Raw genomic sequence first — 27,544 nt, forward strand, 5'->3', positions numbered from 1 at the left:
CTCAGTAGATTATTACCTCAAGGAAAAAAAGTTTTTCTAACCTAGGTGAAGGACAAGACTGTTAAATCTGGGCTGCAAAAGTTCAGATAGACCAGTTTCTCAGTGTTGGCTGCTTTAAGATGTGTGGATTTCGACTCCCAGAATTTCCTAGCTAACATTCTGGGAATTGAAGTCTATACATCTTAAAGATGCCAAGGTTGAGAAACATGCACTAGACACTAGACATGCACTAGACAGCAGAAAAGCACTACCATGTACTGTATCTTTTTCCTGCCATTAGTGGCCACCTGGTAGCCTTAACCAACCCCATTCTCTTGATTTACAATTATAGAACCTCTTTATTAAGACTCTTCAATTTTGCCATGATGTCCCCCTTAGCTACACGCTAACATCTGAGGAATGTCACCCTTTGAAAAGAATCAAATATTGAAAAAAGTCAGGTTCTAATGTGATTAATTTGACTGCCAACATCAACAAAATACATTCTCATAGTTGTTTTTGGCTCTTCCTTTATGAAGCTACGGTTCCTTTATGAAACTCTTACTTTATGAAGCCATACTTGCAACTTTACCACAGTACAATGTGTTAATGGCATGAAGAGAGAACAAGGTTCTTGACATCCAATGGTTTCTTGTAAGTTTCAATTTTTTGCCAAGTCTTAGATCATTTAATTATATTGTCAGACTCGAGTTAGTCTTTCTAAAATGAGAAAGGAAATACAATCACTTTCTTACTGAAGAACCAGGGAATTCTGGTTTTGTATATAGCAGTATTGGAGGATTTTTTCTTGTTTTCTTGTGGTTTTTTTTTTTCTGAAAGGAAAAGCAGCCAGACTTCTGCTAAGAAAATTACTACCCTATTAGGGATCACTAAATCTAAGTCAGAAATCAGACAGATTTTGAAAAGAGTCACATCAGATATTTTTCCACCTTTAATATGCTTTATCATTCTTTATTTTTTTAAAAAAAGTTCTTTCCATGTCACTAGTTAAAATTTAGGCCATTCACTGGCAGCTTACATTGCCTTCTACAAAAATCCAGACAGCCATGAAAGATGGTGGCAGTTGAGAAAACAGAGACTACCCTCTTCCATATTTGCTGACCTGGAGTTCGATTCAGCAAAGGATGAAAATTGTTAAAAGCCAGGAACAGAAATAAAGGAATTCAAGAAATTAAGAAAGACAGAAGGAACATGGGATTAACAAATGGACATTCTTTTCATTCACACCATATATCGCATCAGCCACATTTCATAAACTTGCAAACAAACACAAACACAACTTTTTTTTTTAATGAAAAATCCAAATATTGTTTGGCATGCCCAACTTTCCAAGTGATGAGGTGATTCAGTACTGCTTGCCAGGTTTCTTGTGACTAAAACAATAGTGAAGATTTGTCGAGTTGCTCCATAGTACTTTTTTTACAAGCCAGAAATGCATAAACAGGCACAAAGGGTGCCAGTAATTTGCTCCATGTTTTTATAGCAGCTAACCTCATTTGCCCTTCCTAGATTAATATATAGAAATAACAGAGCAGATCACTGTGTTTTCCATTTGCCCATATATTGTGATGCTCTTTGTTGTTCAGAAACTACATACAGAAAACATATATTAAGGAGAAAGTGCATCCACACTAGAAAGTATGCTCTAGAAAGTTGCCTACTGATGTGAATGCTTTTTAAAAAGACATTTCACAGAATTAACTGTAATATAGTCGAACTACACATGAAATTTCAATCCTAAAGGAAATCACCCCGACTTTCCTTTGGAAGGACAGATACTGAAGCTGAAGCTCAAATAGTTTGGCCACTAAATAAGAAGGGACGATGACTCATTAGAAAAGGCCCTGGTGTTGGGAAAGAAAGAAGGCAAAAGGAGAAGAAGACCCCATAGCATGAGATAGATAGGATCTTCAATGCAGCGAGCATGAATTTGGGCAGACTCAGGGAAACCATGGAGGATAGGGAGGACATGGGGTTGCAAAGAGACAGACACGACTCAGTGACTGAACAATAACAACGCATGAAATTGGTACAGGTACGCAGTGGCTCAGTGGCTAAGATGCTGAGTTTGTCAATCAGAAAGGTCGGCAGTTCGGCGGTTCAAATCTCTAGCACCGTGTAACTGAGTGAGCTCCTGTTACTTGTCCCAGCTTCTGCCAACCTAGCAGTTCAAAAGCATGTAAAAATGCAAGTAGCAAAATAGGGACCACTTTGGTGAGAAGGTAACAGCGTTCCGTGCGCCTTCAGAGTTTAGTCATGCTGGCCACATGACCATGGAGATGTCTTCAGACAGCGCTGGCTCTTCAGCTTTATAACAGAGATGAGCCGGAAATAACTAGCACGTATTTCCCCTAGAGCCGGAAATAACTAGCACGTATGTGCGAGGGGAACCTTTACCTTTATGAAATTGATGCGGGCCACTTACAAACTAGCCCAGGCAACATACAAAACTAAGTTATTGCTATGGAGTCAATTTGAAGTGGTGGTTTAAAGCACCAATCTAGATGCTGGAGACTGTGAGTTACTTCCCGAAGGTTACAAAGCCAGCTAGATGACTTTGGGCCAGTTACTTTTTCTCAACTTTAGGAAAGAGGCAAGGGCAAACCACTTCCAAAAAAAATCTTGCGAAGAAGAGAATGGTCCAGGCAGTTGCCAGGAGTCAAAACTGCCTGGACTTGAAGGTGGTACTACCACCGCCACAACAACAAAGAGGATGGGACTGAGAGCCTGTCACTCTCACAATCAGTATAGTGTATTATGATCCCTAAAGGCCCCAGATTGTAAAACCAGTCCTTCCATCTGGTTTCAACTTCTAGATCCTATCTGGAAATGAGGTTAAGTTGCTTTCTTCCTATTGCTCTCCCCACATTTGTATCAAGACAGATACTAAATCTTCTTAGTTTGCTGTTGTGATTTGAGCTCGACTGCACCTGGTCCCAATCCGGTAGCCTGAATATTATGAGAAATTGCTAGTCAGATTGGTATGCACATTGAATCAGATCTTTAATTTGGCATGTTCAGGCAGCCTGTGCAAAACAAATCCAACTATTTTGACATCTCTTAACTTCAGGTGGCTTTTACCTGGGATGCACCACCTGGAGTCCCTGAATCCTCCAACAAAATACTTGGGTATGGCTCTCAAGAGCCTCCAAAACATGCCACTGATGATTAGGGCAGTAGAGAACAATTATTTAATGCAGAAGGTGTTCTCCTATTAATTCTAGATAAAATTATTACATTAGTGAATACAATACTGTAAGGTAGTTTAAAACAATGAAACCAGGTTTCTATTCCTTCTTTCTTCCTACAAAAATCTAATTTTATGTAACCCCTCCCCCCCCGAATGAATTATACCCAGACATCTGTGTATGCTTGGCATTAAATAATGGAGCACCGAGTTTTTGAAGGTGAAAGGAAAATGCCCCATGACCTGTCCAGTTTCTATGGATGGCCAGATTCTGTTATGGAATAGTTCTGTGCAGTTTGTAGTTTTAATTCAGGCCTAGGATTTTCAGTATTCCTGATGTGAGTTCCCTCCAACATGTGATGCAAAAGTTATTTCCTTCATTCCCTTCTGAAAGAGTTTAAATTCCCATTCCCTTATACCCCAGGCACCCTTCTTTATCTCTTTCCCTTTCCCTTTTTATTTTCTAGTTTTATCTTCTGCAGGCTGAACATTCATTTAACCACTTATTCATTCTATGTCCATACTCCAAATCAGTAAAGTGGGATTCTTCATCCACCCCACAACTGTAGTCTTGGAGAACTTAGAGAATAATTTCAGATAGCTTTTTCCAACCTGGCACCCTCAGATGTTTTGTGTGATGCAACTCCAGCACTCCCACAATGGAAGACTCTCACAATGGGGAAGATGCCCCATGGTCTTAAATCTAGTTTTCCTTCAATTCAATGAGTCAGTTCATCTTCTGTTACACCCTACCCCTCTAGCACTGACTGTCCCAGGGGAGCTAGGAATGAATATGAACTAATGAAGATGATGCCACAATGAGACACAATAAGGACCTTTTATTTCCTGAATAGACTGACTCACTGACTTCATTCTATATAGTAGAGTGGAAAAAAACAATATAACTTGTTACAAAGACCATATTATTCCAGGTTGAACACAAAGGAATTCCTTTGCAAATCAGGTTTATAACTCAGAAAATGAAGAGAAAGAGGGAATAATTAATTATTGTGGTTCTCCAAATTACGTGCTAAAGAGCTGACTCTTCTCTCTCTTTCTTGGACAGAATTTGGGGTCTGAATGCTGTGTTAAGTATCTAAGTCAGGGGTCTTCAAATGTGACAGCTTTAAGACTTGTGGACTTCAACTCCCAGAATTCCTCCTCCAGTCATGTTAGCTTGGGAATTCTGCGAGTTGAAGTCCACAAGTCTTAAACTTGAAGACCCTTGATCTAAGCCATCAAAACACATCAAAGATACAAATAAATAACTGTGTTTGAAATAAACTTCATGGAGGAACAGAGCAAGATGAAGATGTATATGTTAAGGTCTTGACCTTAAATTGGTAAATATTTTTTATCTGTTTCTTCAGTATAGAAAATTTGTTCCCCGGAAGAAGAGAAAAATCAATGGAACAAGTCCTGAGCTGAGATTTACTATACATTTTGCATTCATAAGAGCGAGGTTTTCCAAGTTCTGTAGAGAATCTGCCTATGTGAAGCAGAGCTATATCACTTTGGCTTTTCATACAAAAGATTCTCAGAAGAGTTCATGCTGGCATTTCTAAAGCAGATGCCAGGAAGCATGCTTTGGAAATCTGGAGAGCAACTCCCAGCAGTCGGTATAGATCAGGGATGAAGAATTTGTGGTCTTCCAAAGTACATCATCTGACCATTGGCTTTCCAGCCTGGGACTAATGGGAGTTGAGGTCCAATAATTACTAACTGCAGTTCAAGGAATTTTCAACTAAGTGGATATAATGTTCTGTCTAATTCAGGATTGGTCAATGTCCTACAGAGGCATTTGCAGGATCTGATGCTTTTGTCAAAGTGCAAAAGCAATTTCATGCAGTCAGCTCTATCTTTTTCATACATACAAAAGGAGCAGAGTTTGCATTGCGATTGCATGACCCTGCTTTCATCAGTTGTTCCCTTTGAGTCCCTGTAGATGCATCTGCTCCTGTCCACATTTGAAAGTATTTGTGTGGAAAAATTAGAACAATCCCATTTTGTAACTAAACTAACCCTCGCACATACTTACAGAGGAATAGTCATCCTTGCCACTATAATAAGGTTAGACTTGGACTGGTTTCTTGGGCTGTGAACAGGCCAGATCACTTCTAAAGCAGTAAATAATGAATGCTGAGGGCCAGTCTGACTTCTATGGTGCTCTTAATCTCTCTTTGGTTTATTCTAAGCAAACGTAAGCTCTGACATACCTAATTTCCTTCCACTTGGCAGGTTACAATGTTCTTCCTCCAGTTGTCCTTAGTGGTGAATCACTGAGGGAGATTCCTCTTTAAAAGCATCTATGTCTCTATGAGTTGGGCCTTAAAACTATCATGCCAGCTGGGGATTCTGGGAGTTGAGAGTTGAGAAGGACAGCTCTAGAAGATTTCCCTGGCACAGCAGTATCTTCTGGGAAATTCCCAATTCAAACTGAGGATACATGTAATCCAATAAATGATGTACTTTTACATACAAATAAATTCAGGTAGTCCTTGAGTCACAACCATTTGTTTACTGGCCATTTGAAGTTTCAACAGCACTGAAAAAAGTGACTTATGATCGTTTTTCACACTTAGGACCATTGTAGCATCCCTGTCATGCCCCTGTTGGAGACTGACTCCAATGGAGAGGAGGAACAGCCGGCAGGAAGTGGAAGTGTGGCTCCGGAGGTTGTGGAGGACGCTGGGGAAGGGCAGAGGAAGGACCCAGGCCCATCCCCTCTCTAGCCTAGGCACGCAGGGAGGAGAGGATAAGGGAGAGACGTGAATGGCATGGTCTATGGGGGAGGAAAGGGCCTTGATCCTCTTCATGGGCTGCAGCTGTGAGAACTGGTTAAAAGGACGGACATGCGTATGGGCCAGTGTTGGAAACAAAGCATGGAAATATCTCTAGTCTGTCATTCCTCTCTGAGTTTGGCGTCCTTCCCAATGTGTGTTCCGATATCTGTGGATGTCTTCAAGCCCTTATCTTGCCTGGTTCCCTTGACTGCTTCAGTGTGGTTTGTGTTGTTTTTACTCTTTATAATTTATAGGCATTTTTAGTTTAAACGGAGTTTTCTCCTTTTCAGTAACTGCTTGTGGAGGAGTTTTTTGTCTCCAGTCAAGGATATGTGGAGCTTTGAAGCAAAGTGAAGGAATAAAAGGGGCTTCACTGTTTTTGTGACTGTGTTTATTTTGTATCCCACCCTGGGTCATCACAATCCTTAGTGATCAAAAATTTGGGTGTTTGGCAACTGGCATGTATGAGAGTTACACAGTCCTAGGGTCACGTGATCACCATCTGTAACCTTTCCAGGTAATTGCGACAACAGGGGGAGGCAAGATTTGCTTAACCACCGCATGGTTCACTTAACAACTGCAGTGATTTGCTTAACAACTATGGCAGAAAAGTCGTAAAATGAGGCACAACTCACCAACTGCCTTGCTTAGCAACATAAATTTTGAGCTCATTGTTGGGTCGTAAATCGAAGAGTACCTTTTGCACACCTTTACCGCTTCTCATACAGCCTGGGGACAACAGAGATTTCTCCTTCCTGCCTGTTCCTTGCCATGAGCATCATCTTCCCAACCTCCTTCAACTGATCAGAGTTCCAGTTTTGCCACATACCAAAGAAAGGACAAAGGTGTGCAGAGAAGTCGAGGATCCTTTATTTCCTGCTGCATCAGGAGATATTTTTTTTTAAAAAAAATAAAGGTGCAATAATGGCTCACCCCTTTGCAGATTTATTGGTACGGCTGTATTTTGCAACAATAGCCTGTCATGAAACAAGACTTATACACGTCTGCTAAGAAGTTAACCCCAGTGAGTTCAATCAAGATTATTTTCAACTGGCGAGTCTCAAAATACAGCCTAAATATAAGAATAGGATCATTTGCTTTAACATGGCTAGTTTTCCCTTCTACAAAAGACATACCAGATCACCCAGGATGTGTACAAACCTATTGTTCTGCATTTACAACTTATTTCTCATTTCCTTACTCCTCAAAAACATTTGGGCCCAGTTTATAAAATGTGCCGTTGAAAAACAAGCTCCTCCCAACCTCCAAATGCTTTGAGCTTTAGGCCAGAAAGACATTAATAAACAATTTCTAGTATGTACGTCTGTGCATATGCATGCATGCACATCGTGCGATGGGAGTGGGGAATTGTTCTGCCACGTCTGCCAACACAGTCCTGTTAGTAAGTCTACCAGTTGGCAGGAAAATATGTCAACAAAAGTGAGGCCTGAGGTATTTGAAGACTGTGCCAGGTTTCGGTTTTAGATTTGAAGAAAGTACTGATTGACATACTTTTGTTGATTAAAGCAAGCTTGAGAGGATTTTCCTCTCTCACTGTCTTCAAGTGATGTTTTTAAAAAACCACCAGAATAAACACATGTTAAAACAAACATGCTAAAATATTTCAGGGGATAGGAAAACTTTATTTCTGAAGTTACAATTTTATTTATACTTTGTAAAATGGAGCTTAAATCTTAATAAACAGATATAAACATATCAATCTTTCAGTGGAAAGACTGCAATGGTTTGATTATGACGATTATGACAATGATGTGCCATCGAGTCATTGTCGACTCTTAATGGCCACAATAGTTTTTTTCCCATTATGATCTGTCCCTAATTTGGTCCTTCAGCTTTTTCAACAGTGCACTCATAATTACTGTTGCTGAGTCTATCCACCTTGTTGTTGGTTGGTCTCTTCTTCTCTTTCCTTCCAATTTTCCCAGCATCAGAGCCTTCTCCAGAGAGCTAGGTGTTTGCAAAATTAGTTAGAAGTAGGATAATTTGAACCTGGTAAATTGCACTTTGAGTATGAACCAGAGTTGATTTGTCCAACAATCCATTAATTTGTTTTCTTGGCTGTCCATGGTATTCTCAGAAATCTTCTCCAACACGAAAGTTCAAAAACATCAATACTCTTCCTGTGTTGCTTCTTCAAAGCCCAGCTTTTGGTTCCAGAGTGTTACAGGAATGCCATGGCTTGCACAATACTGATCTTTGTAGGTGTAGACACATCATTGCATTTAGACTGCCATATTTTAGTGGGTATTCCATCAGTTCCTGTAGCCTTCCAAACTGGTAATGACCAGAATGGTAGTCTAATTTCATTTTCTAATCCTAGAGGTTCTCATAAGTCAGGAACTTGGGTATCTTGTCATATCTTGGATATTGACTTCTCTATTGTACGAAATTTCAATATAGTTCTTTCATTTTTGTTTGATCTTCCACCTCTTTGAGTTATCCTGTGGTAAGATAATGCTAGCTATCAGCACTCTAATTCAAGACTGAATTTCAGAGAACTTTTCAAAGACTTTCCTTGTTTTTCCATATCTATTTTTACCCTCAATGTCTTTACAGATGAAGTTGTAATACTGCTTCTTATCTCTTCTAACAGCTCTCTGAACTTCTAAGATTTTTGTCTTTCTTGGCCTTATTTTCTATCCATGTAATTTTCTTGGTGAACATATAATAGCTGCATTTGTTCATCCACAAGTCAAGTTAAAAACTAGCATATCATATGAACTGAGACCCAAGAATATATGATTAAGGTAGAGCTTTTGTTCCAAAACTTTGTTATTCAGGCTCCATAGTTTTATCTATTACATGTCTTTATAAGCCATGAGCCAGTAGGCAGCAATATAAATTTTCTAAATAAATAAAAAATAAATTAAAAATCTGGACTTTGAAGCCTGGCAGAGTTCTGCTACACCACAAATCATTGTTTATAATCTGTTGGGTGTATGTTTATGGCCATGTTTGCATCAATCGTGGCTCCTAGAAACTACATGGACAAGTCCCTACAGTTTTCTTGGCAACATTTTCGGAAGTGGTTACATACATATATTGTGCTAGGACAAAATCAAATCATGTTATTAATGCATAGTATGATATGCGAATCTGTTGTTACTGTATTCAGCCATTGATACCTTTTTAGGATCAATATATAGTACTGATTTTCCATTGCCTTCCACATTGTTATTACATTGTGGAATAAATGAACTGCATCTCCAGCCTTGCTCCAGACTATCCTAATTTATTGGAAATACAACTGTACCAGGGATATGTATATTTCCAATTGGTATTACTTGCGAGATTAAAAAACGCCACCACTGAAAATCATAGCATTATTGTTATATCATTTTCTACAGGTTACTGGTGCTGCATCCTGTTGAGTATTGCTGCCAGTTATCCATGACTGCTTATTCAGCATGCTTATTACACAGCTCTTAGTTATATTAAATGGCCATTCTGCCATCTGCAGTCTCTTGGACACCAGACATACTGTACCTGACAACCTACAAGACACGAAACTCTGGTAGGAGACAGAACTAAAAGAAATGATATGTAAAACAGGCTATATGCAGGATGATCAGATTAGAGCTCTGGCATAGGACCTGGCTGGTCAGATCTGGCAGGGTTGACGTGGTCCAGGATCCAAGTTCCTTCAGTTAAACAATGCCATCCATTGGGAGTCTGGAAACATGCTTTTTCTGTACCAAATGAAATGAGATGCTCCCAAAATTCAAACAGCCCTGAAGATATGGTTCTTCAGCCAGGCCTTTGGCAAGCATTACTAAAGCTCCCGTTTCTCTTTATTTCTGTCTGGTTTCATCATTTCTGCTGTCTGTTCTTTATTTTTTGAAGTTTGTTTTTAACATTTTTAACAAATTTGTAAACCACCGGGAGGTAATGGGAGTCATGTGGCATATGCATTTAATTAATATTTTATCATTAATATTTCTAATTAATCATCATCTTCATTATTACTGCCTGCAGCAAACCAATACTTCATCCAAATGATGACACACATGGGAGCATCGTAACAAAATCCCCATTGCTGCCTCCTTTTATTCCAATGTCTGACGTAAATGCCTAAGTAGCAATTTTTGAGGCACATTTCATCCCTTCCCCACCCCCTGCCCATGTATATGCCACAGAATGTGACTTTTATTACTTGATTTGAGAAATATATGGAAAAGTCGATGTTGAGATCTTGCAAAAAGCTCGCCCAGCATTTGTGGATCTACTGCAAAGTAAGCCTGTGGATACATGATCAGGTGTCCACTGCAATTTTTAAACTAATCGCATCAAGAGGTAAACAGGTAATAAATAAATGAACAAATAAGTAATAGAAACAGATATTATAAGCTTCCAAAAAGGTGATAATGCAATGTACAAACCAAGCCATTAAAAAAAGCAAGCCGGCTGCTTGAATTTGAGAGCAGCAAACAGCAAGAGCTATACAAGAGTGGAATGGTCTACCTGTGAGGGCTGTGTTGATTCTCCATCTCTGGAGATTTTAAAGAAGAGGCTGGACGTCTACTATTCCATGATGCTTTAATTAGTTTTCCTGAACATGACAGAAGGTTGGACTATATAATCCTTATCATTCTTTCCAACTCTGATTCTACAAAGAATATAAAGACCGTCAGATCAGAAATCAAAATTGCTAGGAAGTAATTTCTTAACAAGCCTGACCATTGCTGAAAATTTTGACAACCGAGTATAAAGTGCCAAAATAGGTAAGACTGGCAGCGAACACACCATGTCGGTGTATATAGCCAATTCGCTAGTATTAAAACCAAGCAAGAAAGCAAAATAAAAGGGATCATCAACTGAGGCTAAATTTCCTAAATATAAAAATCAGTTTTCTGCAGCCCGGAATTGTGATCTTCTATATGTAACAAGGAGTCCTAAATAAATCCACTGTGAGCATCACAGGTAGATAAATTGCAGCATTTTATGCAGGCCTCAATTTTGACATCTTTGAGTAGCTATATGTACTGACTGTGATGGCTAAGCAGGCAATTATTGTCCTTTTAAAAATTTTTAATGATGATTAAAAACGACTTTTGGGCAAGGTGACCCAACCTAAATTCTATATTGGAAAAGCACACCTGGGGACAGGAACGGGATCAGGACTGCTCTTCTCTAAACCTCACAAAATACCTGAATGGGGAAACGATGTGAATACTGTAGGCTCTTCCCGAGATTTCCAAGCTCTGTTACACGAGGGATAAGAAATGCACGCGTGGTTTTCTGCTCATATTTTTAAGTTGTTGTTTTTTTCCCCCCAAGCCCGCAGATGTGCACACTTGGCAATCACTTTTCAGCAGGCTTCATTCACATTGCAAAACAAAATACACCCGCCAGACCAGGGAGCCTGCGTGGGCCGGGTTCGGCTTCTTTTTTGCCTTTCAGGAGTTTCACTCCAGCCCCCGCCCAGAGCCGGAGGTTGAAAAGAGCTGCGAAAAACAGGCGGGTCCCCACGACTGCAAGCAACCCCCCACCCTCTTTTGTAACCTGAGCTAAGCAGCCCGAGACCCTTCCGTCCTCCAGGGGGCGCGAGGAAGACGAAGCCCAGGAAGCCGCCAAGGGCGCGCGCGCGCGTGAGAGAGAGAAAGAGACAGCGCCTCTGCGCGGGTCTCTTGGCAAGAGTGCCAAGCACGTGGAGGAGGGGCTGGACGCGCAGGAGAGGCCGGCCTGGGCCGAAGGGCGGAGTTGGGAGGGTGGGCGGCTCGCGGGTTGCCCGCTCGGATGGGAACCCGAAAGGGGGAAATCCGTGGTTGGGGCCGGAGAGGAAGGAGCTAGTTGGAGCTCCCGGCGGCTGTCCCTTGCTGGAATCCGGATCTGCCGGGTGGTGGGACCCAGAGCAAAGGCTGGACCGAGAAATAAGAGGATGGAGCCCGTAACCAAGTGGAATCCGAAGCAAGTTGTGGAGTGGACCAAGGGTAAGAAATAGGACTCCGTCTGCTCCTCCGCGCTTGGCTCTTTCTCCGGCTCAGCTGTTTGCTTAAAGGACGCTTCCAGCCCTCTTCTGCTTCTCTCCAAACTTTTCTTGGCTAACTTCTCATCTTTGTTCCTTCTTTTCCCCGGGTCTCCCGATCTCTCCTGCCGGGCCCCTCTTTGCCTCCGATTCCCGGGTTCTACCGAGGGAGGAGGACGTAGATCACAGAGGGATCGTGCCTGCCGTTGTTTGCCGCTCTTCATCTGAGAAGGGCTTTTGCAAAAACAAACAACCCCAGTTCCTTGGCTACGAGCAAAACACACGCGCGCACATATTCGCCGATCTCCAGCAAGACAAGCTGGCCTCCCGCGCGGGTAAACAAACAAGCCAGCTCTCCGCGGCCCTTGAGCGCCTTATGGCAGTTTGGGATGAAGGCTTGGGTTCTGGGAGCCGATCGCGAGAGTTCACTGCTTTCCAGCTTTTGATGTTCACGCAAAAAGAAAAAAACCAAACACCACACTCCGCCAAGCATTGGCCAGAGTCTAGTGAAGAAGAGAGAACGCGTGACCGTTGCACGTTAGGGCGCTCTTGAAGGAGAATAATGGGCATAGCGGTTCATAGGAAAGCCGAGGATCCCCATCTAAAGTGACCCCTCTCCCCCACCTCCGAGCTGCCCATTTAATGTTTGAAGCCAAGCAGGGTTCAAAATGGCCAGGAACCACCAGAAGAAGATGTGCGTCATTGGAGCCTGAGAAATATACGAGATTCCAGAGCTTCCCTTTTGAACGGATGTCCTGTTAGTAACTGAGGGTGTTTAAAGAAATAAATAATAAGTTATCTTGCATGTTACTGCTAAAGGTTGAGGTGGTAGGTTTTGCAGCTACCTCCTAGGTAAAATGCCAGTCAGAACGCAGCCCAATGTGTTTCTGGCCAAACATGTGGTGCTCCAGAACATTTCAACTTTAAGCACCACTTGTTTCCAAGAGAAAAGTGAATCCTAAGGGTGCGTTAGTTGATTGGCAGCATTCCCAAACTTTTATGAACATCCCTGTTCTACCCCTCACCCCAAATAATGCACCACCTGTCTGTTTAGATCAGGCTGGTCTACCTGGATGTGCAGAACCACAACCACTTCCATAATTTTGAGCCAGCTATCAGAGTGGCCCTGCTGGATTGGAAATATGTGCAATCCTGATATTGCACAAATGCTTTTTAGGACTTCTGCTTTTTTTGATAAGCAGTTTTCTTTGATGTGTTCAGCTTCTAGTATATCTGGTTCAGGATATTTATCAACTATTTGGTATTGTCAAAGATCTTCATTAATAATAAACAATCTTGAGTTGTGCTATACAGCCTTCCTAGTTTTCCCTCCACTATTTTCTAACTTGATCTTCATGAATATTGGATGTTCAGCACAGTAGGATAATTAATTTGTTTCCAGAACGTATAAAAATAATAGATTACCATTTCAGTGAAAGATACATTTAATGCGGTAACTGAAAATAAGGATCCTTAAAGGTCACTGTAGAAGAAACACCTGGGTTAAAAGCATATTATAATTTTAATTATATGAAGTCATTATTTTGAAAACTTTGAAAGGAAACATGAAAGGTTGTGTATGCCAGGCAGAAACCATTGTCTGTGGCTCTTTCTGTATTTTTGTTACGTGATTTTACTCTCTTGGCTCATGGGCTTTAGTGGAGGCTACCACTAAAACATCTTTTATATTTCATTCAGGTTGAATTGAATGTTAATCCTTTCCTTTCTCTTTGCACTTGTACACCACTTATGCTTGGTGTATTAAAAGAGAACATGTGATACTTTCAATAATCCTGTTCATTTAAAATGTCTTTTAGACGTGTGAAAATACATGTAAATGTGGCTAAATTCTTTCACTCTGAATAGATAATGATCTGAAAATTTTTAAAATTTGTTTTTGTAAATGGAGTCTTGAAAATCTAGCTCCTGTATCATTACTCACTACAAGAAGTAGTAAAAATCGCCATAGCTTGCATGAAAATGGATCCTATGACTCTGAAAACACTTGTGCTTATGTTGTGGCTTTATCCCTTGCCTCATATGTGAGAGGTTCCTTTTTAGAGCTTTCTGGTCTTTCTGTGCATATGGAAAAAAACTTCTTCAAAAGAGAAATTATGGAGGGTTTTTAAAGGAGGGGCGAAGGAAGAAAGAGGGAAATAAGAGGCGATTGGATGGAAGATCTTTCTTTCTATATGAAAGGGAAATTTGACTGTTTTGTCATGCTGCTTTAAAAAGAGAATTGAATATGTCACAGCTGATCTTGTACAACAATGCAGGCAGCTGCATCCCAACAGAAGAAATCTGATTTTGCCATTAGCCTAATAGCTCCTACTATAGGAAAGGTGTCATAGCTTTGAATGGGTTATAGTTCAGCTAAGGAATAAGATCTCAATATGCCCAAGGTTTGCTGGCCTGCATTGTCAAAAGTCCCTCAGCCACTCTGATTCTTTATAGAAGTCATGTAAGAAAGACAGGTTAACATTTGCACTACTACATGACCTTGACATAATTCACTTTAATTGTGTGGTATGGTCCATTTTGGCCTAGTGCAGTATTTTTCAAGCTTGTCAACCCTGAAGATAATTCAAACTCTAGAATTCCCCAGCTAGCAAATCAACTTCAAACGGGCAAGGTTGAGAAACACTAGTCCAGTGGATTGCATAAACCAATTTGTTGTGGATTATAAATAATGGCTTAGTGTGATATGTGAAATCAGTCTATGGCTGAGTTGATGCAGTAGTCTAGGCTAAAGTTGGTTTGTTTGCATCTTAGCATACTACATGAATCAATATGTTTTAGATTGTTACATGTACAGGTAATCATTGAGTTACGCCCACAGTTGAGCCCAAAATTTATGTTCTTAAGGGAGACTCTTGTTAAGTGAGTTTTGCCCCATTTTATGACCTTTCTTGCCACAGTTGTTAAGTGAAGCATTGCAGTTGTTAAATTAGTAACACGGTTGTTAAGTGAATCTGGCTTTTCCATTGATTTTGTTTGTGAAAAGTTTGCAATAGGTGATTACATGACCTTGGGACAAAGCAAGTTACCAGTATGAACCAAGTGCCAATCATCTGAATTTTGATCACATGATCATGGGGCTGCTACAAAGGTCATAAGTGAAAAATGGTCATAAGTCTCTTTTTTCAGTGCCATTGTAATTTTGAACAGTGACTAAATAAACTGTTGTAGCTTGAGGACTATCTGTACATAATTAATTGTAGTTTATTTAGTGAATTGTAATTTATCTGGCCAAGCACCTTGTGCGAATTCATCTGTTTTACATGTACAGTTGTTAATATTCCAAAGTGAGAATTATGGTGGGTTTTTTTTAACAGCATTAAACTCATTTATAACAATGTTATTTCCTTATTAAAAAAATTCTAGGTGCTTTCTCAGTAGCTGGGTCCTGTATCATATTAAGTCATGATGGGTTTTAATCATAGTTTATTGAATGAACAATAGGAATGTTTCACTTGTATTTTGAACAATGATTTGCAGACAATGGTTCACCCTATTGTAACAATACTTCAGCCAAGTAGAGATGGCATCAGCATTTCTGGTTGGGAAAGTTTCCACCCTCTTAGAAAACATACAGTCACCAAAGAATACTTAGAGCCTTTTCAGGGTAGGAGTTCATTTGTAATCCCGAAAATAGTCCAGCTGGATAACTCAGGGCATGGAAGGGAGGCTTCAGTCTTGTCTTCTCTCTGCATTGTTAGTTAAATAAACTGCACAAGTAGTTTGTTTAATTACAAGGTCAGAGCAGCTATGACTTGATTTATCCCTTATACAAACCAAAATGAATGAAACCCATCAAGTTATATTATTCGCACACTGTGAACCCAGCCACTGAGTGGAAGAATTATTTTATAGTTGTAGCTATCTTTATATTTTCAGTATCTAACCAACATTGTGTGCTAGTGGTCTCACAGTGTCAGGTTTAAAAAAAAATTCTCCAAATTGTTTCATGGAGAAACAATGCAATATAGGCAGAATACATTCGGAACAAATTTGAAATTACATACCCATAAATAATTTAGTGATTACAACATCATTTGGATTTTATTTTTAGACCACATTCTAACTTCTGCAAGCCAGAAAATATACAGTATGCATGTTATAAGTATGAATTATGCAAATGTTACTGGTCCAGTTAGATAGTGATCTGTTTATACAAGTGCTGCATTCAATGGCTTATTTAAGTGTCACCGTAACAAGATAAGATATCTGTTCCGGTTACAAAATAATTCAATAACACAAAAAAAACTTAGGCACTTCAGCATTCTCAGTTTAGGTTTCACTAAAGTCATGAGACTTTGGTGAATGACCTCTGGCTACTTTTTTTATAGTTTTCTTATTTCTCCTTGCTATCCTTTCTGCAAAATGACAATATTTACCTTTCATATATTCCACTTATGCCCTGATCAAATGTCCTCTGGCTACTTCAAAGTAGCTCTCCATTGTTCTAAATTGGAGAGAATTATGGGACATGTACAATCTGAAGGACTTCAGGTTTCCTTTCTTCTGGACAATTCTTAAAACTGATTTTTTCACACTCGTGCTTCTGGGATATAGACCCACAACTCTTTGTCACCACTAGCCAGCCCAGAGAGCAATTCATTATTGGCAGGATAAAAAAAAAAAAGTAATAATTTGCATACATAAGATGTATAATTTAAAAGAACAAAAAAAGATTTGGAAGAGAAATGGAATTTGAGAGTTAGCAGGAAAATTTGAGAACTACAGTTTGTATTCCCTTCTTCAGAAGAGAGAAGGAAACTTAATCCTTTCATAAGCCTCATACCTTGAGATCCAAAACTGTATCTTTGACTGAACGAATTGGAGTTACAATCCATAAAACCCAAGGAATTCCAATCAGAATGAAACATGGCAACCTGTCTGGATTTGAAGGTGTTATAACCTCGGAGATAAGCTTCAGTTTCCTTATTTGTAAGCAGACCTTCACTTGTACCATAATGTAAGTATGAATCCTCTTGTAGATCTCAGCTATAGATGCAATGACTCCATGCAGGCTCTTTTATCATCGGCAGTCTTTAACTACTTGCCCCAAAGTTTGTTATTTCTTGTAATAGAGACAGCCATTTTTGTGTAGTGGTTAAGGTGCTGGCCTAGAACCTGCAAGACTGAGTTCTAGTTCTACCGGAGGCATCAAAACTGGCTGGCTGACCTTGCGCCAGTCATTCTCTCTCAGCCCAACCTGCCTCATAAAGTTATTGTGGTGGTGGGGAGGAGGAGCATTGCATATGTTTATGCTTTGTGTTATTTATACAAATAACAAAAGATGAAACAAAACCCAATAAACAAAATAAGATGTGTGATATATCCTTAACGTTTTTTTTTGCTGGACTGCAGTAACCATCTGTCTCTGGGTAAGGTTAATGAGGTTAATTACAGCTCAGGAAGGCCAACAAAAACTTGCAGTATCAATCAGTTTTGGTCACCATACTATAAAAGAAAATGTTGAGACTTTGGAAAAAGTGCGAAGAAGAGTAACTAAGATGATTAAGGGCCTAGAGACAAAAACATATGAAGAACCATTGTAGGAATTAGGTACAGCCAGTCTAGAGAAAAAGACTAGGGGTGACATGATAGCAGTATTCTAGTATTTGAGGGGCTGCCTCAAAAGAAGAGGGAGTCAGCTTATTTTCCAAAGCATGAGAAGGCAAGACAAGAAAAAGTGGATGAAAACTAATCAGGGAGAGAAAAGCAACCTGGAATTATGGAGAAACAAGGATGAGGACAGTTAACCAGTGGAACAGCTTGCCTCCAGAAGTTGTATAAGCTACAGCACTATAGGTTTTGAAGAAAAGACTGGACAGCCAACTATCTGAAATGGTATAGAATCTCCTGCTTGAGCAGGCTTAGAAGACTTCCAAGATCCCTTCCAGCTCGATTCTGATTGAATCTCTGTCCCAGAAGGAAAAAAAATCCTTTATATTTGTTCTAATATGTACTTTGACTTGCTTTCTTCTGCTGTTTATTTAAGCTGAGCTTCCACTGATTAATCAAGGCTGGGACTAACTACACTGCATGATTTTAATTCATTGCTTTGGGATTTCATAGGGGTCATTTAAAACCAAGTCAACAGCTGGTTAATTACACTGGTGTTAAGTTACATTTGAAATTGTTTAAGAAAAACTGGCTATTATCTCAGCTTTGATTTCTATCTAGATTTCTTACATTTTCATTGTATTTGGCCAAAGTGAATGCTATACATGAATGTTACTAGATTTTTAAAAAATAAGTAACATTCTTGGTAATACAAAGTACAATGTAATTAATATTTTGAAGTGGCACTTAAGAATAAAGAAGAAAACATTTTGCAGGTTGGAGGGAAGCACTTGGCCCATACCTTAAGCTAAACCATTATGTGGCTTGTTTGGTTTTCGATTTTGGTGATGTGCAAAGTGACCCATTAGTACTTAATCTAAAGGACAGACAGATTGAGCCCCCTTCCTTGTTCAACAAATAAAGGTTTATTCATCCAATGTTAGAAATCCTGTATTAAAAATCCCAAATTAGTATTATGGTGTTTCACAGCCTTTTGTCAGGTGCAAAAGAGTAGGACTACACATGAAGTTATTGTTAAATTGATTTGTTACTCATGTCTATGCACAGGAATCTACTCAACTAATGGTTAATGTACTTAACCAATGGTTAGCTCTATTTTGGCAGCTAGATCAACAACATTCAAGAGGTGTTGGACTTTCATTGTGATTACTTAGAGATTCTAGGCCATTCCTCTTTTCACTCCAGCTGCAAGTTCTGCCACTCTTTCTCCTATGCTGTTCTGGATAATTGAAGAGTGTCCTGCTGAAGAATGTATAACAGTTGCTCCTACTAAACTTCACTTGCTGGGTTAGTGTCCACCAGGTTATGCTGTGAACGCTTTTCCTAAATTCTAAAGGGTTTATTGGCTCAGGTTCCTGGCATGGCACCTGGGAATGAAAAAAAAGTGTCTATCACTATCTCCCTTTCTGCCTGCCAAGTGTATTATCCTACCCAAATTTACCTTTTTAAGGTCTTTTTAGAGCTTTGTATGCATTGATAATTATTCACAAGGACTTTAATCCTCATCTGAGTATAGCTACTCTTTGCAACTTTTTTTCCAGACACTCCCAGGAAAAAAAGGGTTTGCCTTAATGAATATATACTGTGCTTCTGTGAAGTCACAAGCATTCCTTGCAGATTATTTTTAAAGCCCCACTTTTTTTCCTGTATAAAGAATAAATGGTGCTTCAGATCCAGCATGAGTATACTTATTATATGTGCCAGCAAATTGATTCTTTCCTGGGCTCTTTGGATAGCCAGGAATATACACACATCCGAATTGAGGGATAAGGCATGTTCTTAACTCAAATTCATTTTTTCTGTGGACTGCGTGGACAGAAGTGGACATCCACACCACTTCTGAGGCATTTTTCCTGCTTTGGATCTCAGAAGCTCACATTACTAGAAAATATCATATTTTAGAACAGAACATCAACTTGAAAACAAAAACTTGTATTTCCAACAGTGCCTTTATGTACCCATAGACTGATAACCGGTACCATTTGTAGAAAATAAAGTGGCAGGTGGCAACACAGACTTTTTTCTTCTGCTTTATAATTGGTCAGACGTCCCCTGGCAATCATTTTGGGAGGCACTCCCACTTATGACATGCTTTCAAAATCTAAATGTGCTCCTCTCCCATGTTTTTAATCAATCACCCCTGATTTAGTCCTCTCTAGAGAAATCTGGATTGTGTTTTCAACCTAGATAGGGTTTCCCTCCTGTTCTTGATGATTATAATCTATGTTGTTCTTTTTTGGTTGTGTGACTTTACTAAATTTATTTTTTAACAATGTAACTTCTTAAATTTCTGCAAAAGATCCAACATAAAACATAAACAAAGGAATTAGGAAGGGGGGGAAATCAGGAAGGAGACAGTGCAAAGGAACAAGGGGGGAAAACTTCACCATCCTTTCTTCCATTGTGAGAACCTAAGTGTTTCCATCACTGTGCATAAGACATCGGCTTGGGAAAGGTTGTTCAAAAGAATTGTAGGATTCCAAAACTAACGTCCAATATAAAGTCCAGATTAAATTGGGATTAGAAAGTGAAATGCCATTTTCGGCTCATCATCTGTACACCCAGAAACATAATGATGTATTATTAAAAAGTCCCAGTGTTGCTTTTCAGAAGTGATAAAGAGAAACCTTATCCATCTGTACAGCCCAAGATCTCAGAAGCTCACATTCCTTGTGAGACAATGATACACCATGAGTATCCCCTCAGATAGGCTCAGTTCACACCCTAAGGATTCTCTTGAGATTTCTGGGATGGAGAGTGGGCTACACCAGAGCTGTACAGTACAATATGAAAATACTTTAGGAATGCATCAGCTAAAGGAAATGTTGGGAGTGACCGCATTCATTTTTGTATTGTGGAACAACTAAATGAGAGCTGCTAAAGCCCATCTACTTTTAAGGATTTTTATTAAAAGATGTGCCAAAACATGCTATCCTTTGAAACCTGTTTGTTTCAAAAACATTCAAACAAGCATTGCCTCTAGTTGAATCACTATTTTAGAAAAAAAAAAATCTATTGTTTGCTTTCTAAGCAAATGTATCAAGGGTTGGATATTTTAATTTTTGAGAAAGTTTATATTGGCCTGTATTTCTAAGACACACAAATAGATGTTCTGTAAAAATGTCTATTTGTGTGTCTTAAAAATAAGCCTTAATGGCTTCAGATTGTAAATTGCTATAGCATTCCATTCATGATGCATATGGAAAATGATATTTCATTACAACCATCTTGCAAATGAGCACATCCAGATGAATTGGGACCCAAACTCTCAGAATTCCCAGCAGAACTTCTGAGTATTGGGATCTAGCACATCTGGAGGACATCAGTTTAGGAAAGACTAATTAACAGTAATTACTTTGAATAATTTTTTTGCATTCACAGTTGCTAATCTGCAGCATATGTTTTTAAAGGGTGGCCAAGCTTGTCTGGGTTGAGATTTCTTCTGGATAAAGGGATTAATTTCTATGTTTTTGTTACATTAACATAATTCACAACCAAAGATGGTAAAAGTTAGGTATTAATGAGACTTGAGTGCTTGCCAGAGGATGTTTTGCGTGTGAACTAAGACGGGAAGAATATTTGATGGTGCTACAACACTTACATCTTGGTGTGTCATCAGTTGTTGGTGGCTTTAAATATCCATTTAAATCTGTGGCATGGACAAGGTTTTTTTTTACTTAATAGCAATAGCACTTAGACTTATATACTGCTTTACAGTGCTTTACAGCCCTCTCTAATTGGTTTACAGAGTCAGCATATTGCCCCCAACAATCTGGGTTCTCATTTTCCCCACCTCAGAAGGATGGAAGGCTGAGTCAACCTTGAGCTTGGTGGGATTTGAACTGCCAAATTGTCAGCAGAATTAGTCTGCAATACTGCATTCTAACCACTGTGCCACTCAAAATGAACTGTTTAATGTGATATTGTGTTTGAAGCATTTACAGAGTTTTCTGGCTTTATCCTATTAAATTGGCTTAACAAAAATAAATGGAGGTGGCGTCCAATCCACTTTTGTTGTGCTTAAAAGCTTCCCCAACCACAACTCCCCCAACCTCAACAGTAACTTCATTGTTTGTTAATTTATTAAATTTTATAGGGCTACCCATCTCACAAAAAGTAGTAGTTTATATCTTGTACAACCAAGATATAAACAATAAGCATATCAAAAAGTATAAGGCATAAATATATTAGATGTTAACAACAATAATAAACTACCTCAAGATTTCATTGGTACCTTGGGACCAGGAGTGGGCTGCTGGAGGTTTGCAAGGGTTCGGGAGAGCCCATAGCTAAGATTCTGTGCAGTTCGGAGAACCCTCAAATTCCTGGCTGGCCCCACCCACCCCTCCCAGGAGTCCCCACGTGGCCCATTTTGGATTCAGGTAAGTGCAGGGTGTGCTCAAGGGTGAAAAATGGGCCTCCCGGAAGTTCAGGAAAGCCAGAAATGGGCCTGTTTCCAGCTTCCAGAGAGCCTCTGTTGCCTGGGAAGGCTGTTTTTGACCCCCCGAGGCTCAAAGAAAGCCTCCGAAGCCCAGGGAGGGCAAAAATACCCCTCCTACCATGGTGTAGGAGGCTGACTAGGCCATGCCCATCATGGCCACGCCCGCCCAGCAACCAGGCAGAGAACCCATTGCTAAAAGTTTTGAAGCCCACCCCTGCCTGGGACCCCCCAGGCCTGATGACATATTCAGGTCTTGAGGGACTTCCATAAAATAAGTAGAGAGGCTGCTTTGGGATTGGGGAGGGGTGTTCCATAAGATGGGAGTCCATTTTGAGTGGGAAGAATATAAGAACTGTAGTGTAAGCCTCCTATGTTATAAATGAAGAAAGCAACCTCAAACATGGATTCACCATGACTTAAGAAATTCCCAGGTCTGCCTGTTGCATCTTTACCCAACTTTTGACAGCTCTTTCTCCCAAATTCAGATAAACGCTTCACACAACCATTGGAACCCAGAAAGTTTCACCATCATTTATCTAAAATCACCTCTGAATAAAGTTGCTTTCTGGTGACCTCATAGATACCTCTTCTGAATGCAATTTTTTTTCTGCAACTGGATCAAAACAATTCATTACTGTTTTCTGGGAAAGGATTGTATGTGTATGTTTATGTTTGTGTGTGTACGCACACACATGCACATGTGTGTATGTGTGTGTGTGTGTGTATGTATGTAGTTCACAACTTTGGGATTTCCTACCCTGTTGCTAATCAACTACTGTCTTGCTTAGTTTTTCAACATTGGGTCAGGCCAGCTGGGCATTAAATCCTTGCCTTAACTTCCTACACCTTTATTTGGATATTGATTGTATTTAGATATTGCCGTAGACCAGCATTCCCCAACGTTGTTGGCCTGGTGGAGTGGGGGGGGGGAGGAAGAGGGGATGTTTTTGTGCAAGGGGCAGTGGTGCACACGCGTACTGGCCCGCCACTCACGCCGTCCAGTTGCAAATAGGCCAAAGCCTGGTAGTGGCCCGTGGCCCACATGTTGGGGACCATTGCCCTAGGCCAGTGTTTCTTAAACTTATTTTTCTCTCAGGACCACTTCACACTTTTAAAAATTACGAAGGCCCCCAAAAGGGTTTTTGTTTTTGGATACATGGATGGATGGATGGATAGATAGCACCATATTAAAATTAAAGCATCCCCTGCTGTTACAGATTTTCACAATTTTTTTGACAGGATTTTATGCTATTATTTTTCAACACAGGCTAGCAAATAATTTTGACTTGTAATTCCTTTTTAAAAAAAAATAAACTATTGAATGTTTATTACATTAAAAACATAAAAAATATATCACTCAATAACAGCTATTTGTGGTGCTTATCGTATGACAATAATTTGTGCAATTACAGATATTTGTGCATAATTACATTCTTATTCTATCTATATTCTATATTTAATACATTACCTATCCTTAATCTATCTCAGATATAGATTAAGGATAGGTAATTATTATATATATATAACATTGTTATATTGTTCCCACGCCTTATAAAATATTGAAGCTTCTTTATCTTTTAAACTCAGCGTTAATTTATCCATTTCAGCACAATTCATAACTTTTTGTATAACCAGTTTCTCTATGGCTGTTTTTTGACTTGTGATTCCTTGAGAGTGTCTTGGGGAACCCCAACAATCATAGGACCACACTTTAAAAAATACTGCCCCAGGCCATAATTTGTTTAGATTTTAAGTCACATGTAGTTTGTAAACTGTAGTTTATGTCCGACTTTGACAAAAAATTAAAGTAAAAAATGTGAAGCAGGTCATAAATTTCTGTGGGTTGCACATTGTATCACATGCACAAAGCATGATTACGAGTTGTTTAAAGAATGATAAACAGTGAAGTTCGAAAAGAAGAATGCAGAAAGCACTGTGATATACTGTGGTTATTTATGAAACCTGGTTGTGATATATTCTTGCATTAACAAAGATTGACATCCCCAACATTTCTATTTTGTGAGGGAAGATTGTACACCAGCCTGTTGTCTAATGCAATAGGATATTATTGGCAAATGATAATATATACATCTTGGGAAATAGTCAGAAGGGCAATCCCCTGATGTTACAAAAGGTATAATTAGGTCCTACAAGAGTCTTAACTAAATAAATTAGTTGTGAAACTGCATCACCAGCTGTGTGATTTGGTTCTTGTTTGTAACTGAACTCACACAGGGTGCTAAGCCATCATTTCTTTAACCACACTTTAAACAATAATTGGCTGGATAGCAATCAAAGAAAATTCAAGATGGAACTTAATGGAATATGTGAATTCAGCCTGTATCTCTGTGAGACAGCTTCTTGTTGGTACTTACCTGCATTAAATATCTGCAGAAACAGTAGTTATTGCTGCCTTGCTTTGGAATGAGTTCTGATAATGAAAAAAAGCTATAGATGCTAGTGCAGTCGGAGGTATCTATAAAGGTAAAGGTTCCCCTTGCACATACGTGCTAGTCGTTTCTGGCTCTAGGGGGCGGTGCTCATCTCCATTACAAAGCTGAAGAGCCAGCGCTGTCCAAAGACTTCTCCGTGGTCATGTGGCCGGCATGACTAAACATCGAAGGCGCACGGAACGCTGTTACCTTTCCAACAAAGTTATCCCTATTTTTCTACTTGCATTTTTACATGCTTTCGAACTGCTAGGTTGGCAGAAGCTGGGACAAGTAATGGGAGCTCACTCAGTTACGTGGTGCTAGGGATTCGAACTGCCGACCTTTCTGATTGACAAGCTCGGCATCTTAGCCACTGAGCCACCGCATACCTGTACCAATTTCATGCATTGTTATTGTTCAGTCGCTGATTGAAATTTCATGTGTAGTTCAACTATATTACAGTTAATTCTGAAAAATGTCTTTTAAAAAAGCATTCATATCAGTAGGCAACTTTCTAGAACCTACTTTCTAGTGTGGATGCACTTTCTCCTTAATATATGTTTTTTGTATGTAGTTTCTGAATGACAAACAGCATCACAACATATGGGCAAATGGAAAACACAGTAATTTCTGATTGACAAGTTCAGCTTCTTAGCCACTGAGCCATCACCACTGAGCCATCTATAGGATGCTTTATTCAAAGCAACTCTCATATGGATGTGATATTAGACATGTGATATACAAAGGAATGGACTTTGCATTATTGGATTCTACAATAATGCCTTTATCCTTGCCTTCTCCAATCCCTTTCCTTCCCACCCAGCCTGTGAACAAGTATATATTTTACTGCCCCCTCTTTTTTTTCTATTGGATATGGATATCTTGAAGAATTGTGGGGTAAATACTTAGAGCAAACTTTGGGCCAAATGAAACTGTGATTGGATTTAGTACATGGGCTGGCAGTTACTTATCTCTACTTTTGAATTTTCTATTTTATTGCCAGAAATGTGTTCACAATATAATTGGGCTAAGTAAGGTAAAGTAGTGGATCCTAAAAAATAACAAAATAGTAATAATGCACAATAAAAATCTGTTAGATAATATGAAATGGAAAAAATGAAAGATAAAATGTTCTTTAAAATACTTTTTCAATTAAATATGAATATATGCAAACAACTTAAAGTCTACATATTAGTAATCTATTTTCTCAGACACATTCAAATAAAGGCTTTTTTTTTATCAAAAAATGGCCAGATGGGCAATATTTGACTCAAGCATTTTAGATATTTAAAAAGATAGTATGCATTTATTTCTTAGTGAGCAAATTATTATTCTTTGTCAACCAAAGGACACTACTTATAACGCTGATACAAGATTCTTTTTCTGGCTTTGCCTGCATGAATTTGCACATATATTTTTATGCGTATAACTATTTCTTGGGATTGGTCAGATGGCATATATGAGACCCTTTTCTTTCCTCTTCACAACCAATCCAGCCAGGAAGGTTAATCAAGACATATTTATCTGAGGTTATCCAGTGAGGTTCTGGATAAGGGAAGGATTTGAACACAAATCTCCTAATATTTTTTAGTTAAAGAGTTGGTGTGCTGCTTTAACTCAACAATTCAAAATTAGGACTGTGCTAAGCTTTGAAATCAAAGGGAAAAAGCTGCTTTGGAGTACTTGAAAGGGTGTTTTTGTAGTATTTATTTTCACTTACTTCCACCAAATGTGTTTTATGGTTGCACTGCAGCTATAGAAAGAAAAGATACAGTGTGCTCCAAAGCATCTCTTTCCCTTTGATCTTGTCTTCCTTTTTTAACTTTATCCAAATAGAAACAGACTCAAAAACTCCCCAAAGTAAGCATATTTTACCATAAAGGTACAAAGTTTCACAGATGGCTAGTTAGCCTTTACTGCATCCTTTCTTTGAAATAATTACATCATAGCTTTTTCTTCCAAAAAGTTGCAACATTTATATGGGACATAGATTAAAAAAAAACTTGATTTCCTTGCATTCTGCATCATGATTGTTTAACTTGTATTCCCAATTTGTGAGGGCACTTTCACACACTGAAAATTGGAGATCTTGTTTTCCATCCTTTGACACTGAAAGCTAGCTGTTTCATTTCTACTGTAGAAAATTTCCTTTGTTTTCTTGAGTTCTTGAATAAAATAGCTTTTTTAATGCAGGGGAAAAATAATTTGTATCTTAACCATTTGAGTTTTGCTTAAGGCTTTTGTGTCATGAAACAGTTTTCAGGATGGGAAAAATTATAGCTTGCTTTCTTTGTTAAAGAGTTCTTTCAGATCCTTAGATTTATCCTATAGAAGTTTGTTACATTTCAGTAATTATTTCTGTGGCAGGAAGAAACTTGAATGAATGAAAAAAAACAGATTATCAGAAATTATAAAATTATAAAACCTTGTTGTGATATCCAAATGTATATAATTTATTTACATAATTATACCATCAACATTTATGTTATTTGAAACACTTTATAGCATCTGGGCATGCAAATAGTGTAAAAATTTAATTATGTCATCCATAGTTTCCTGGTTTGGATGAAATGCCAGTTAATTAGAGGCTGGCTAGTTGTGTGTCCTTCAAAAAAAATAAATAAATGGGTACATCCATTAACTTGTACATTGTGGTGGTATATATTTTATTCTTATAGACTTTCATAGACAAATCTCCAGGCAAATCAATATCAGTTTGTATATTGCTTTAAGTTCTCTAAAATGTGGATGGTTTGGTTTCTTGGACCAACCAGTTCTTTTTGGCTATCAAATAGAAGGCCCATAAGAAAAATGGTGGGAGCAACACCCTCCAGCATTACAGAGCTTTTCTTCTTTATGTAAATATATTTCTCCATTGCTAATAAAGAATAAGAGAAATGATATAGGTTGTCTTACTATTCTGGCTCCAGTTTTGCAAATATAGGGTTGTCATGCATAGTGTTGAAACTAACCATATGTTGAAATTACAGATTGCTGCCAGCTTGTTATCTATATTTTCCTTGGAACTGTATTGTAAGGTTTCAAATTTATTAGTGAAGGACTACAGTACATGTCTTTCAACCGTTTTAATTCAGTTTGGTGGAAGAGAAATGAGTAGTTTTT

The 27,544-nt window shown here is 38.9% G+C and overlaps 1 protein-coding gene across 1 annotated transcript in view; it reads left to right on the forward strand.

Moving 5' to 3' along the window:
• The first annotated feature begins 11,594 nt into the window (after nucleotides 1-11,594).
• CNKSR3 (CNKSR family member 3) overlaps nucleotides 11,595-27,544 on the forward strand; it is a 74,829-nt gene continuing 58,879 nt past the window's right edge. The window contains exon 1 of the mRNA XM_026680313.2: nucleotides 11,595-11,921. Within this exon, the coding sequence (XP_026536098.1) occupies nucleotides 11,870-11,921 (52 nt within the window). The 5' untranslated portion in view covers nucleotides 11,595-11,869. The remainder of the gene's footprint in view (nucleotides 11,922-27,544) is intronic.

The sequence above is a fragment of the Notechis scutatus genome, chromosome 1 (genome assembly GCF_049901735.1).
Source record: "Notechis scutatus isolate UNSWTSFEM ecotype Mainland chromosome 1, rNotScu1.2, whole genome shotgun sequence".
Lineage (NCBI taxonomy): Eukaryota > Metazoa > Chordata > Lepidosauria > Squamata > Elapidae > Notechis > Notechis scutatus.